This window comes from Anolis carolinensis, chromosome 6, assembly GCF_035594765.1.
Source record: "Anolis carolinensis isolate JA03-04 chromosome 6, rAnoCar3.1.pri, whole genome shotgun sequence".
Lineage (NCBI taxonomy): Eukaryota > Metazoa > Chordata > Lepidosauria > Squamata > Dactyloidae > Anolis > Anolis carolinensis.
In genome coordinates this window covers 96481357-96495558 of record NC_085846.1, presented here as the reverse complement: position 1 = coordinate 96495558, position 14202 = coordinate 96481357, and the positions used below count along the sequence as shown (strand labels likewise).

At 40.1% G+C, this 14202-nt stretch overlaps 1 protein-coding gene across 2 annotated transcripts in view; it reads left to right on the top strand.

The window, feature by feature from the left end:
* st8sia6 (ST8 alpha-N-acetyl-neuraminide alpha-2,8-sialyltransferase 6) overlaps positions 1–14202 on the top strand; it is a 56238-nt gene that overhangs the window by 8895 nt on the left and 33141 nt on the right. The window contains exon 3 of one of the 2 annotated variants that reach the window (XM_008112470.2): positions 8277–8375. The exons of the other annotated variant lie outside the window; for it this stretch is intronic. Coding sequence (XP_008110677.1) covers positions 8277–8375 — 99 coding nt within the window. The remainder of the gene's footprint in view (positions 1–8276; positions 8376–14202) is intronic. 2 annotated transcript variants of the gene reach the window in all.

Sequence of the window (14202 nt, the reverse complement as noted above, 5' to 3'; positions counted from 1 at the left end):
AGAATATTCCACATGAAGATTAGGAAGAAGTTCCTGATTGTGAGAACTGTTCAACAGTGGAACTCTCTGCTTTGGAGTGTGGTGGAAGCTCCTTCTTTGTAGGCTTTTAAACAGAGGCTGGATGGTCGCCTGTTGTAAGGTGCTTTGTGCTTTTCCTGCTTGGCAGACTGTATTGGATGACCTATGTGGGCTCTTCCAACTCTATGAATTTATTATTCATGACTTTGATCAATATGGTCTCTAGAACTCTCTAGGTCAGTTGTTCTCAACCTGTGGGTCGCCAGGTGTTTTGTCCTACAACTCCGAGAAATCCCAGCCAGTTTACCAGCTGTAAGGATTTCTGGGAGTTGAAGACCAAAATATCTGGGGACCCACAGGTTGAGAACCACTGTTCTAGGTCCTCCAGTGGAAGTTTGCCATAAAGTGGCATTGGCGGACCTAGAGATTCCTAAGGACATGTTCTCTCAGATAATAAATACAATGTTTTTTTATTTGCAGTTTTTCCACTTTTGCAGAGTTTAAAATACAATTAAAGATGTTACAATGCCCAATGATAATCCTGCTTGGTAACAACCTGTTAGAAGACAAAAGGGAATATAAAGACAGAAAGCAAGCAGTCACTTCAAGCTCTCTAAAATTAAATTTCTCAAACCTACGACCACATCAGATGAGCTACTTGGCCCATTGTACACCACTTGTTCTCCCTTTTCAGGACGGAGCCCATTACACAACGCACATGTACTTCTGGCTGCGCTCCATTCAGAAAGGGGAAAACAAGTAGCAAATGCCACAGCCTTGGCAACACGGGAGCCTTCCCATGTTGCCTTACCAGCAATGGGGGGAAGCCGGGCAGCAACGCTTCTCCCCATGGATCACAGTAGGTCACGCAATGTTCTCCATGCATCCTGCCGGGAGCCCATGGGCCTTTGTGATAAGGCCCTAGTGACAGCCACTGAGAAGCCCCTATCTCACAGGTTTATGTCACATGCCCACATCTGTTCCTTTTGCCTAGTGCAAGTTTTAAATTATTTCACTACAGCAATCATGCTCTAGTGTCCAGGGTTTTCTTCTGTTGAACCTCCTGCACCACACTTACTCTATTTGAAGTGCTCATGAACATTTTACATTTCAGTAGCTTCAGAAATGACTTCATTGTGTGTATATGAGTGTATGGGTGTGAGAGAAACAGACGTTGCTGAAAGAAGCAATAGCTAGTCGCTTATTTTGTGTATGTGCACGCATTTATGAAATTATCGCATTATTATTTCCTTAGTTGCTCCCATCCCGTCTCCAACATCTTTTCCCAAAGCTGTGGAATAATTAGCTACATGTAATTAATTATTAACAACACTACAGAGACCTCTGCTTTCTTTCTTATGTCAGAATACTGTGTCCCTGAAGACAAAATAATTATTATAAAGAAGAGGAACCATCACTTAACGCATAAGCAATGGACTGCTATATACATTGTTCAGTAAACATTGTAAATCGACAACTATCATTAATATTATTGTTTCCTTCCCAAACACTTCTTGATGGCAGTGATCATATCTGTTGGAGCATAAGCTCCATAGCAAACATCTGCCAGGACACAAATGCCCAATTGCCATTGAATGGAAAACATGGTCTGAGGATTTCTTTCTCAGTAAATACATTAATGATGAGGCTATTAATTTTGTTCCAGTTCCTTGAATCAAAATGGAATAACAAGAAAAAGATTTACTGCTATGGCACTGTCTCTACACAGTTACCGTACATGTTTATATTTTTGCAAATCCATTACAAGCTGTCTAATGTATTGCATGCCAAAGAGTGCCATGTGGGCAAATCCAAAACTTGGAAAGTTACTTGGAATACAAATGAATGTAGAAGTCAGTTGTTGATAACTGAGTAGTAATAGGATGGTTATCTAAGAATCAAAGCATCATCCTACTGTTGCTTAGATATATGCATGCCACTGTGTTCATTCTTCATAGAATTAATATTCTGAGGCCATGCCACCATCACATTTACAGGGTTGCCAGCCTTTGGGATGGCCTCTCTCCAATGCTCACTTTCCTAGAAGTAGGGGAATCAGAAGTGAGGATTTTTAATCCAGACCTGAAAGTCCCTGGCTGAAATGCCAAATAAGGAGAGGAGTGGGTTTATTTTAAAACGGAGCTTAGATGAAATACTTGCAATATTTCATTCCCCCTGAAAGACCTGGATGAAGAGTCTCTGAACACGCGTAAGCATGCTCTACTCCAGAATATGCAATTGCTATCTCCCAGATGTTGCTGGACTACAACATCAACCTATTCTGTCCCATACAAATCCTTATATCAAGAGAAAGGTGGAATAAAAATTAATAATTGTCACTGATGCAGGATGATAGGCAGTGCAATGGAGTTACATCTTGAGGAGCACATTTGGCTGATTCTTGCCTATGGAAACAAGAATGGGTCTCCGTAGAGAAAGATGTCATCGCATTCTTGCTAAGCACTGAATTCAGAGCCACTATCAGTCCACTCAGCATTTGTAATGTGTTTTCCTCTCTGGGCACAGCTCTGATTTGATTAGCTTTCCTTTTTGCTGAGCTGGCTCCTTTAGGCTTGCGCTGCCCGAATTGTACAAGAAAGGAGGACTGGCATTTGAAGGGGGTCGGAGTTTTTCCTCCTCAGATGTGCAGTTTTCATGCCTTGGAAGGGGGGGGGGGTCAATCTATTTGACCCTAGAGCTGCAAAAATGTCCTTTGTTTAATTTGTGCAGCCCCAGGCCTAATTTCCAGATCTTTGTGTAAAAAGGTCAATTGAGAAGAGCCTCTGGCAAGAGCCATTTGTCCTTTCTCCTGCAAAAGAGATGGGGAGACAGGGAAAGATGGCAAGTGGCTAATAAGCGAAAGGCACATTTTAGGCAGGCAATGGCAGATGGAGCCTTGAACAAAGAACATGGAAATATTTTTTATTATGAATCTCAAAAACCCCTTCATTCACCTACTGCCTTTGATCACTATGGGATTCTGGGAGTTGTAGGTAAGTGGGGATTCTGGGAGTTGTTGAGATTGACCTCACATCTTAAAGAGTGTTTAAAGATAGCCCTCTTTATGAAGATGGCATTTGTTTGAAGTGTTTGCCTAACCTATGTGTGGCATAAAGGTAAAGGCTGTAGATTTTTAAGTGAGGTATGGTATAATGCAACTTGTCCCATTATCAGTCATGATTTGCAGAAGTTGGAAATCTGTGAAGCTTCCCTAATCTCACTACCTCCAAACCCATTTTTTTTTCTGCTATATCATCCCCCAACTCAGCCATTTCCTGGCTGTGGAGGAGTTTGTGCCCCAAAGAAACATTCAGTTATTTTTCTATAGCTGGACATACAGTGATGGCCGCTATCCTCTTGAGGTGCTGCAATGGTGAAGGTCCCCAAGGCTGATGCCATTTCTGTGTGTCCAGCTCTAGGAAGAGAGGTGGACACTTCTCGGCCTTTCATTCTGCTTTCCATGAAATGGCCATGTTTGGAGCTTTATAAAGCTTTAAAAAACAGATATGTGGGGAGGTTGGATGGGAGATGTATCATAGTTATGTGTGTAGTACATCTTCTGACTTCAGTCAAGGAACTATAAGGAGAGGAAGAGTGGAGACCTTGACATTGCTATTGGTAATTTCCAGCTGGACAGCTCACCCACCAGGCACTAGATCACAATTCTTCCTAATCAGAAGAAGGTTTTTTAAGAAGTGGTCTCATCACAGCCTCCTTGAAGCCTGTGGGGACTCTGTCCTAATGTAGGGAGATATTAAACACTTCCCCTGACCCACTCCACCAGTCCCCCTCTGGCCTATTTTTTGAGCCAGGAAGGTTAAAAGTCTAGAGCACATGTGGTGGCACTCACCTCTCCAAGAATCCTGTCCACATCCTCAGGCATTTGTTGTAATTCTATTTACATTGGCATTTAAAAGATCACTTCTCATTTTATATTGTTACATATAAGTTAAGCTATGGAATTTTATGCAAGCTGGTATCCTCTTTTTTCCTTGTTTGAATTTTTTTGATGATATGCGAGGAGTCACACTCGATGTAGTCCAAGAAAGTGGCTGCCAATCTTTGGAGAGAAATTGAAGCCCCGTCAGATTAACCCTGAGAGAATTCAGCCCAGAAAGGGTTCCCCATGCATGGCATAATCCTTTGATTAAGACTTCTGTGGTCCATTCGCACCACATTATTATAGTGCTATATTTCACTTTAACTGCCATAGCAACATCCTATGGCAACCTGGAATTTGTAGTTTGAAGAGGCAATGGGGCTCTGTGTCTGAGAATTTACAGTTTCCCTTCCTTCCCCTCAAATGCAAATTCCAAAATTCTGAGGCACATTGCCATGGCAGTTAATACAGAATCATAGTGCTATTATTATGTAATGCGAATGGACTCCTGGTCACAAGCTACCAACGAATCTGTACCCTATCCCCATCTTAGATAATGACTTGTTTGTCTAGCTTTTACGAAAACAGATTCTTTTCAAATCAAACAGTGCTGGAGTCTCAGCTTATGAAGGATATGCCAGATGGGACAGGTAATGGGGTGTGGTTAGAAAGATGCCAGAAAATAAAGTCTTGATTCAGTCACTCAGCCAAAACATTAGTGGCAATTTTGCTTGGAGCAGGAGGAGGGAAAAACACCCAACAAATGTCAGAGCATCTCTTACGTAGTTGCCGTGATTAATGTCTTAAGACAAATTGTTACTTCTGCTGTTTAAGATTTCACGGTCCATTCACCCAGCATTTAGATTGCATATTACCTTATTAATCAAAGTGTCATGAACCCTAAAACGGCAAAGTGGTCTCATTATCTAATTCAGCAAAATTAGAAGCAGAATACTTAAGAAGTTAAAAGCATGTATCCTACTGAGGAAGAGAGAGTTTCTCCTCAACAGTACAAGACTAGTTAGCTTAATTGAGTGATGTTAGAAGTACAATAGGATGGAAAGTTGCCATCCAGCTTGATGCGGTGTGCCAGTCTTCGGATGGTAGGAAATGCAAAACACCAACAGAAGGTGGGTTCTTTATTTGGGGAGGAAGGAACATCTTGGAAAAGGAAGGGGCGTGTTGCTAATTTTTGTTTTTTTGTTACCCTCCCCCAGGACTCAAGGCAGCTTACAAAACTGAAACAGATACAAATAAAAAAGCTCTTCTCAATAAAAGCATATCAACCTTAGAATATAATCAAAGCACAAAGCAATTAAAACCATATCCATGAAAAAGAAATACAGTACAATTATTCCAGTTCATTTATTACAGTACACCATCATTATTTAAAAAAGGCTTCTTCCCTTAGAAGATTCATTTCTCAAAGGCCTGCTTTTGTCAGCTTTACATTGGGTGTTCTTCCTGAGGTCCAGCTACCCATATGGCTGGTACAAAACCATAGCTTGGAAAATTTCCTTTAGGAACTCCTATGCAGTTATTGGGATATACTGGAATTTTCACCCAAAGAAATATGGACTTTCTCCAAGTCCCACATAAGAAAGGGGTGAAGAGGTGGTATAATACTGGAGATAGGAACAGGCATTGATGCCCACCATTGGTCAAGGCAGGCTCGTATAGAAGCCTTTGTTGAGGTGTGTGGAAATGGTCAGGTGTTGAAAAATAGAGCTCCTCTGTCTAGCACCAGTCCTTTCCCATATCCCTTAAGTTGGACTCCTGCTCTCAAGTAAAGTTAAGAATGCTGGCCTATCCCTTATGTTAAAATGAAAGGTATATACCTCACAAACTCTGAGGATGCCTGCCATAGATATGGATGAAACGTCAGGAGAGAATACTTCTGGAACATGGCCATACAGCCCGGAAAACATACAACAACCCAATGTTGGGATTAACTCCCAGGAAGATATAACTTGCAGAAAAGATTATAGTCACACATTACCTGGTCCTATGTATGTCACAATTTTTTCCCTAAAGATCAAAGTCACTGGTACCCTGATATATCCAGAAAAGGTTATAGCGAGATTCATGCAATATTTGTTTGTACGAGACATGTTTCCCAAATATGCACATGCATAAATGACTCCAAGAACAAAAAAGGAAAATAAAACAAGAGGGAAAAAAACATATCACTAATCTCGCCTGAGACTAGAACAGAATTGAGCAGTCTGACTCAAGGCTATTTGTTTTTCAGCTATAAATAATCATTGACTTAATTTAAAGCTTGCCACTGTTATTCGGACATAATAATGCCTGTGGCAGTCATGGCTGGAGTTGCTTTACTTTAGCCCTGTTTTCTGCTGTGCTCTCTCTTCCCAAATATTTGAGCTGACGTACCTGTTTTTGACGACAGCATAACATTTTTGCATCTCCAGCACAACCTCATGCGGGAGTAGCTGTAAATATGCACCATTCATTCATAAGCAATTGCATTCTGGCATATTGATTCTGGCTGCTTGTACTGTTCTTGTAATGCTATTTAATACATCTACAATTCAAGCACTACTTGCTGTTGGACTTAAACGATCTGCTGTCCATCTAAGAGCCAGTTCTGAACATTCCCGTGATTATTTTTTTAGTATGGCATTTTATTATCTCCAATATATTATGTGTCTGTCATTGATTTCTAATGAAAAAAAGTGAAGAGTTGGAGGACCACCTACCTTGATGTGGAATGAAGTGGCTTCTGACAAAAGCAACATGGTGGAGCCCCACGATCCCTGTTTCTCTTCCTAGAAGCATAACTAGATGTAATAGTTTGGAAATGTCCTATTGATACCTTTAAAACCATGAACCCCATCTAGGTTAGAGGAAGGCCCCATCTAAAATGCCATATAATGCAGTTTGGGAATTAGACTTGCTTAGCTGCATTGAACTGGATGATATGACAGCGTAGACTCATATAATCCAGTTCAGTGCATTTAAACTGCATTATGTGGCAGTATAGATGGGGCCAAAGACTCAGTATAATATGTGGGCCAGTCTTTCCCAATCTGGTATCTTCTAAGGGTGTTGGGTTGTAGCTTCTAGTCAATGGCTATACTAATTTGAGTATGACACAAAGTCTAAAATATGTGAAAGTCAACAGGATGGTGAAGATTGTAGTTGGGAACAATATATCCAAGCAGGAAAGTTTCCCCTATTGAGAAGGCTAACAATGGCAAGGTTTCCAATCATGTAGGGCAGTGGTTCTCAACCTGTGGGTCCCCAGATATTTTGGCCTTCAACTCTCAGAAATCCTGACAGCTGGTAAACTAGCTGGGATTTCTGGGAGTTGTAGGCCAAAACACCTGGGGACTCACAGGTTGAGAACTACTGATATAGGGAGTGTCCACATTCAAGTGAAACTCCCATTCGGAGTCATAACATTGCGCATCAATGGCAGCAATAGGTCCTGTCTGTATAAGTTAATTTAATGTGCTTTGTAAATGATTGAATGCTGTGACAGCTGGCAAGTTCATTGAAAATGGGATATTGAATGAACTCCACATTTTAGTCTGAATTCTAAAGCAGCCATCCATGGTACTCAGCCTTATTGGCAAAATTCAGCTCAGCCTTTGGATAGTTCCCTTAAAATTCAGGTTAAAACCCAGAGTGGATTTATTCTGCGCTGACATTAGAGCTATCAGTTGCAACCGAATAGATTGAGCTATAGTTCAGGGCTTTGATGAAAGTGGAATGAATAGAATTTTGTGCCTGGAGCATATTCTTGCCATTTTGAAATGTGAATCTAATCTCAAAAGACCCAGAACATGGGTTTAAAACACATAGTATAGTTCAGTGAATTTGAAGATGCTGCAAAGGTTCAAGTCTAATAATTGTGCAGATGGGAGGCCGCCCGTGTCGGCTCCTTTGTGTTTCCTCATGGAAGAAAGACAAGATATAAATGCAATAAATAAACTACAATGGTATTATCTGAAATTCACATTCATGCTTGAGAGAAGCTTTGGAAATGCCATTAATATTTATTGTTAATATATTCCAGTACAGCTCAGAAATGTAATTGTGTCAGTGCTATAGTGAGTTCCAGTTATTCTTTTAAAAATTACATTTCTGATTTACATCAGAATCAACACAATGCACTGAGTGATATAAGCAGAACCAATTTTTTTAAAAATGGAACATGTTTCTGATGGTAACTCAAAAGCAGTCCTTCTCCAGATTGAAACTGCAGAATGAAAGTGAAACAGATTTGAGGCGCATTTCTTTCCCTCCCCAAGTGCTTGCTGCTGCTTATCTTTGCTCCACAGCAATTCATTGTGCTGTTGCCAAGACCATTTTTTATTCTTTCAAAGATGGATTTTCCTTTTTATGTAAACAGAACACCTTCTAATCAAACGGGGACTCAGAAGTCTGAGCAAGTCTCAAAATGCAAAGAAACGTGGAACAACAATTGGTCATCATCTATCAAGAAGAAAAGGTAGGACCACCGGCTTCTGTTTTAAAATCCATTTGGTTTACAGCCAAAAACGATGGGATACAATCCTAAAAAGACAAATATTTCCCTGCAGTTTGTTCCATGGGTAAAATGTTTTTTGCAGACCAGGTTGAAATTAAGATTAAGTCAAGAACAGAGATAGCAATGTTACTCTGAAAAGGTAACACAATACAGTTAGTTATAGCTCCAAGGGTTCATATGTAGTTATAATTGTAAAAGTAATTCTTTACTTTCTTATTCTAAAAGTAATTCAGTGGTTAAGTAGTTGCTTTTAAAGAAGTAACTAAACTAGGAAACTTCAAGACACTGGTTCGTGGTTCAAATATGGCTAAGTAGCTAGGTCACATGCAACCTGTAGTTATGAAAGTAACTAAACTACTATCGTCGCTTGGCACAAGAAGCAGTGCAATTTTAGTTCTGAGGCAATTGTATTATTATGAGTTTGTCATTTCAAAACTAATTGATAGAATTGCTTTGACTATTATTGTTTGTGTGTGTGTGTGGAGCGATTTGAGAAACTGCAAGTCGCTTCTTGTGTGAGAGAATTGGCCATCTGCAAGGATGTTGCCCAGGGGACGCTCGATGTTTCGATGTTTTCACATTCTTGTGGGAGGCTTCTCTTATGTCCTCGCATGGAGCTGGAGCTGACAGAAGGAGCTCATCCATACTCTCCCCAGGATGGATTCAAACCAGCAACATTCAGGTCAACAACCCAACTTTCAAGTCAGCAGTCTTCCGGCACAAGGGTTTACACATTACACCACTGGGGGCTTCTTGACTATTATTGTAATGAGTTATTCCTACATTCTGGTCATGCAGTGGCTGTATCTGAATCCAGGAGCATGTACAGAGTCCTTTGGGTCAGAGCTGAAGCCAAGGACTTGAGCCAGAATTCATATGTATCAGACAGAAGGCGATGCTCTGTTGACCAGCCAAGGACAGTTCAAGGTCAAAATCCTATTTATTAGACCCAGCTAGAGGTAACCCACTATATCAATGGTTGAATGATTGTACAATGATTATTTTTATTAGGACAAGAAGAGGCTCGAAATACATTATGCAAGCTTTCATAGCTTGAAGACTTCTTCTTCAGGAATTGATGTAAAAAAATCATGTTAGGGAAAGAAATATGATGGCAGAGAGTCACAGAGCTGCTTCTTTCATGAAATGTTAAAGTTTAGTTTTAGATGGTGGTGGAGGGAGGTTTAATGCAGGTAAAGGCTTTGTTGGTCATGCATCACTAGAGACACAAAAGCAGGATATATATTTTTTTTCACCATTGTAAGAAACAAAAGTACAGTAGAGTCTCACTTATCCAACACAAACGGGCCGGCAAAACGTTGGATAAGCGAATATGTTGGATAATAAGGAGAGATTAAGAAAAAGCCTATTAAACATCAAAATAAGCTATGATTTTACAAATTAAGCACCAAAACATCATGTTATACAACAAATTTGACAGAAAAAGTAGTTCAATATGCAGTAATGTTATGTTGTAATTACTGTATTTACAAATTTAGCACCAAAATATCATGATATATTGAAAACATTGACTACAAAAATGCGTTGGATAATCCAGAACGTTGGATAAGCGAGTGTTGGATAAGTGAGACTCTACTGTAATTCCTTTGTGATCTAGCTCATATCTAGCTCATATCTAACATTGGGAAATTATTTTTTAGATGGAGCCAGAGGGTTGAGGAAGCTGTGGTTCAAGAAAGTAACTTTTCTCAGCTCTGTGGTCCTGTAGCACCTTCCCTCCACTGAGCCCTAGCACTGTTGGCTCTGCAATACTTCCATTCATAATGCTCATAAATGTTAATGCAGCTACTCGCAGTGCCAAGCAAGCTGCCACGAAACTGCCAATGCTTTCCTTTGTTGTTGCTGCTAGATTTCTTTCTGTATGTATTGATTTTTATATTACAGGTTTAAACAAGAAAAAATTACCATAACCTATTTCAGCAGGAGTTCTCATTTACAGCTGAGGATGCTTGCATGAGGCCGTTTCTTCCTCCCTCCCACCCTCCCCTCCTCTTTCTTTCTTTCTTTCTTTCTTTCTTTCTTTCTTTCTTTCTTTCTTTCTTTCTTTCTTTTCTCCCTCCCCCATCCCATTTTGTCCATAATGTTTCATTATGAAAATGAAAAAAACATCAAGAAAAACAGGTTTTTCTGTTCTGGCTTTTTCCTACTTTTGATCAGCTCACATTGTCTAAGAATGTAAATCATGAAGCTTCTAAGCCTGGTCTCACTCAAGATGGCTCGGGTGAATCACAATAGGACAGAATAGATCCTATAACATGATGGAAAGTAGCAGCTATCTCATCATGCAATTGTGTGTGCTGCCATTCTTGGCAATCACTGTTGAATGTTGTCTGGAGAAGGCTGAGATCTTAAGTACCGTATCAGAGTTTGCCACCAGAATAGCTAATGTGGATAACCTCAACTTTGGGTTTGACTCTGCTATTGTGTCCCAGGCCCCTTCCACACAACTGAATAAAATCCCACATTCTCTGCTTTGAACTGGGATATATGGCAGTGTAGACTCAGATATTCCAGTTCAACGCAGATATTGTGGGATTTTCTGCCCTGGTATTCTGAGTTATATGTCTGTGTGGAAGGGCCTCAAGCCTGGCCTTCTGGAGTCCCTCAAATGACCATGTCTCCATCACCATGATAATATCCATTGCTTTTGTATGTATTTCCTCTCTCCCAGTTCTAAAACACAAACATGTCTCTCCAAAATGTCATTACTGGCAGTAAGATTTTCCAGCTAAAGAGTGTGGGTATTTTGGAACCTATGCTTTGTTCCAGTCCATGATTGGAATGCTTTCCTCACATCCTTTTCCTGCAGGCAGGGGGTTGGATGGCCCTTGTGGCCTTATCCAGCTCCTTGATTCTCTGATTCTAACTCCCTTGAGTTGCATCACATGGTGGAAAGGTAGGGGTTCTTGCCTGTGTGAGGCGAGAAATGGTAGGTAGGAGATGCAAGTGTGTGGTTGCTGACTGCATACATCATCCTGGTATCGGGCAGCAAGGCAGCCTTTAAAGTGTGAATGACCACATTTGCACAATGCTGAATATGGCATCCCTTTGCCTGTAGTTGTTACACGAAACTACAGGCGAAGAATTCCCTTCACCCTCTGCTTACCTATAGCAGTGCCAATACTTCCTAATAGTGTACTATTTTATTATCCCAATCTACTTGTGCTTGGAACTCATAGGAAAAGTGGAAGCAAGCTTGATTTATTTAGAGTCATGACAGGTCAGATTAAAGTCTTATCCAGTAAGTTTGTGTCAGGTCAGGTCATTGTAAACAAGGTTACATCAAGTCAGATTTTGAACCATGAAGCTTGACTGGGCAAAACAAATCCAGATAGAGGAATACTTTTATCAGGATCCTGGATGGCTACCATGAATATGTACTTACTGTAGCCCTCCCTTTCTGAGTACAGTCAACTCTCCCCATTTGCTGATTTGATTAATATCCTCTCTCTAGGAATGTCTAGGTTCTCCAGCACAATTTTATGGTTACCTTTCACTGGAGGACCTAGACCAGGGGTCCCCAAACTAAGGCCCGGGGGCTGGATGCGGCCCTCCAAGGTCATTTACCTGGCCTCCACCCTCAGTTTTATAATATATTTTTATATCAGTTTTAATAATATAATATATTGTATATACATATAACATTGATAAAAATATTATAATGTTATACAATATAATACTAATAATAATACCACATAATAATATTAATTATATGTTATATATTACATATAGCATTACAGTATAGTGGTATAGTTCAATACAGTAATGTATAATGCTAATATTTTGCTATGCTAATAATATGATATATTGTATGTACATACAGCTGCTCTGAGTCCCCTTCGGGGTAAGAAGGGTGGGATATAAATGTAGTAAATAAATGTAGTAAGTAAATAAATAAATAATTTTAGACTTAGGCTCACCCAAATTCTGAAATGACTTGAAGGCACACAACAACAACAACAACAACAACAACAATCCTACTTAACTTGACTATCTCCTTGGCCAGTAGCAGGCCCACACTTTCCATTGAAATCCTGATAGGTTCATGTTGGTTAAGATTGTTTTCATTTTTAAATATTGTATTGTTCTTTCATTGTTGTTGTTGTTGTTGTTGTTTTGCACTAGAAATAAGGCATGTGCAGTGTGCATAGGAATTTGTTCGTATTTTTTTTCAAATGATAATTCGGCCCCTCCATAGTCTGAAGGATTGTAGACCGGCCCTTTGCTTTAAAAGTTTGAGGACCCCTGACCTAGACATTCATAGACCAAACACTATAGGCATTTGTAGGTCTTCCAGGCAAATCTGTGGTCGGCTTCCACAGTCTTGTGCTGGATAATCTAGAGATTCTTAGGGAGGTGATTTCTTGGTTATTTTTTTTTCCACTTTTTTGTGGACCTGCTCCCCAACCCCTGCAAGAGGGGAGGTTCTCAAGTTAACAATTTGGCTTACTTACTTCCAGATAGCATGGCCAATGATTATGGATTATGGAATTGTAATCCATAATCTTGGCACTTGATAGATGGGAATTTAAAATGGCATATTATATATGCAAAACATCTGTGTTGTCATGAAGCCCCATTATTTTATCTTGGCCCATCCAGGCCCATCCAGTCAGTGTCGATGTCTGTCAGTCTGTTTCACTACCGTTGTTATGTGTCCTGGGATAGAGCTGAGAGAGTGACTTGCCTAAGGTCACCCAATTGATTCCTATAGTTGAGTGTGTTTGCACCCTTGTATCTTGGAATCCTAGTCCAATGTTAAAAATATTACTATGCTTCCTAACTTGTTTCACTGAATGGGTTTGCGTACTCTAATCTGGAATGAGGAATGTGTAGGTCACTCCGGCTGTTGTTGGAGTGTGGTTGCCATGCGTCCTCACCAGCATAGGCAGTGGTGAGGGATGATGGGACCTAGACTACTTCCCTAACCCATTAATGTGCAAGCTATCCCCCCCACCCTTCACATAGAATTGGCTACAGATGGTCACAGGATGCTGTGACGGATTGAATTTATCATTTCTGCCATTGTAACTAGTATAGCATGTCTTTGAGATGATTGGAATTTATATATTCATAGGTAAGACTGAAATGTATAAATGCCACCACTGTTTTCTTTCCTGGTGTGCCCTTTAAGCAAAACATTTTATTCAATCTGCCCTATCGCTGTTGGGTTGCGTATTAAACATATTTGTCATCTCTTGACCACTGAAGGGACCGAGTTAATGCAATCTTTCTGTTTATTTATTCTTCAAAACTCTCTCGGGTACAAATAATTAAACATTTTTCTCCCTCAAAAATAAGTGGAAATAGAGCAACAACTTACCAGCAAGGACTGCCTTTCCCCTTGTTTGGATTCTGTATATGAAAGGAAATAGATGTTTATAGATCAACCTAAGCTGTTTCATGTTCAGAAATTAAAAATAGGAAAGAGGAAGAAGTTTCATTTATCTGTCAATGTCACCTGTTTTCCATTGCATCGCATGCTGTCAATGCTTATAGACTCAACCAAATCATGCCAAATACCACTTACCAACCCAGCCCTGTTTGCTGAATTCAGACAGGCTTTGTGGAATTAACAATAAAAGTCTCAGAGCCATGCAGTGCGTAAAGGTATCTGCTTCATTGCCCATCGGGATCTGACTTTCTTCCTACTGTCTACAGAGAAATAACTACCCAGGGAGCCTTCACTGCATGAAAAGACAGGTAAAAATAAATACATTTTCCAGTGGACAGCATTGCACCACTTGTCACAAGCAGCTTCATTCTC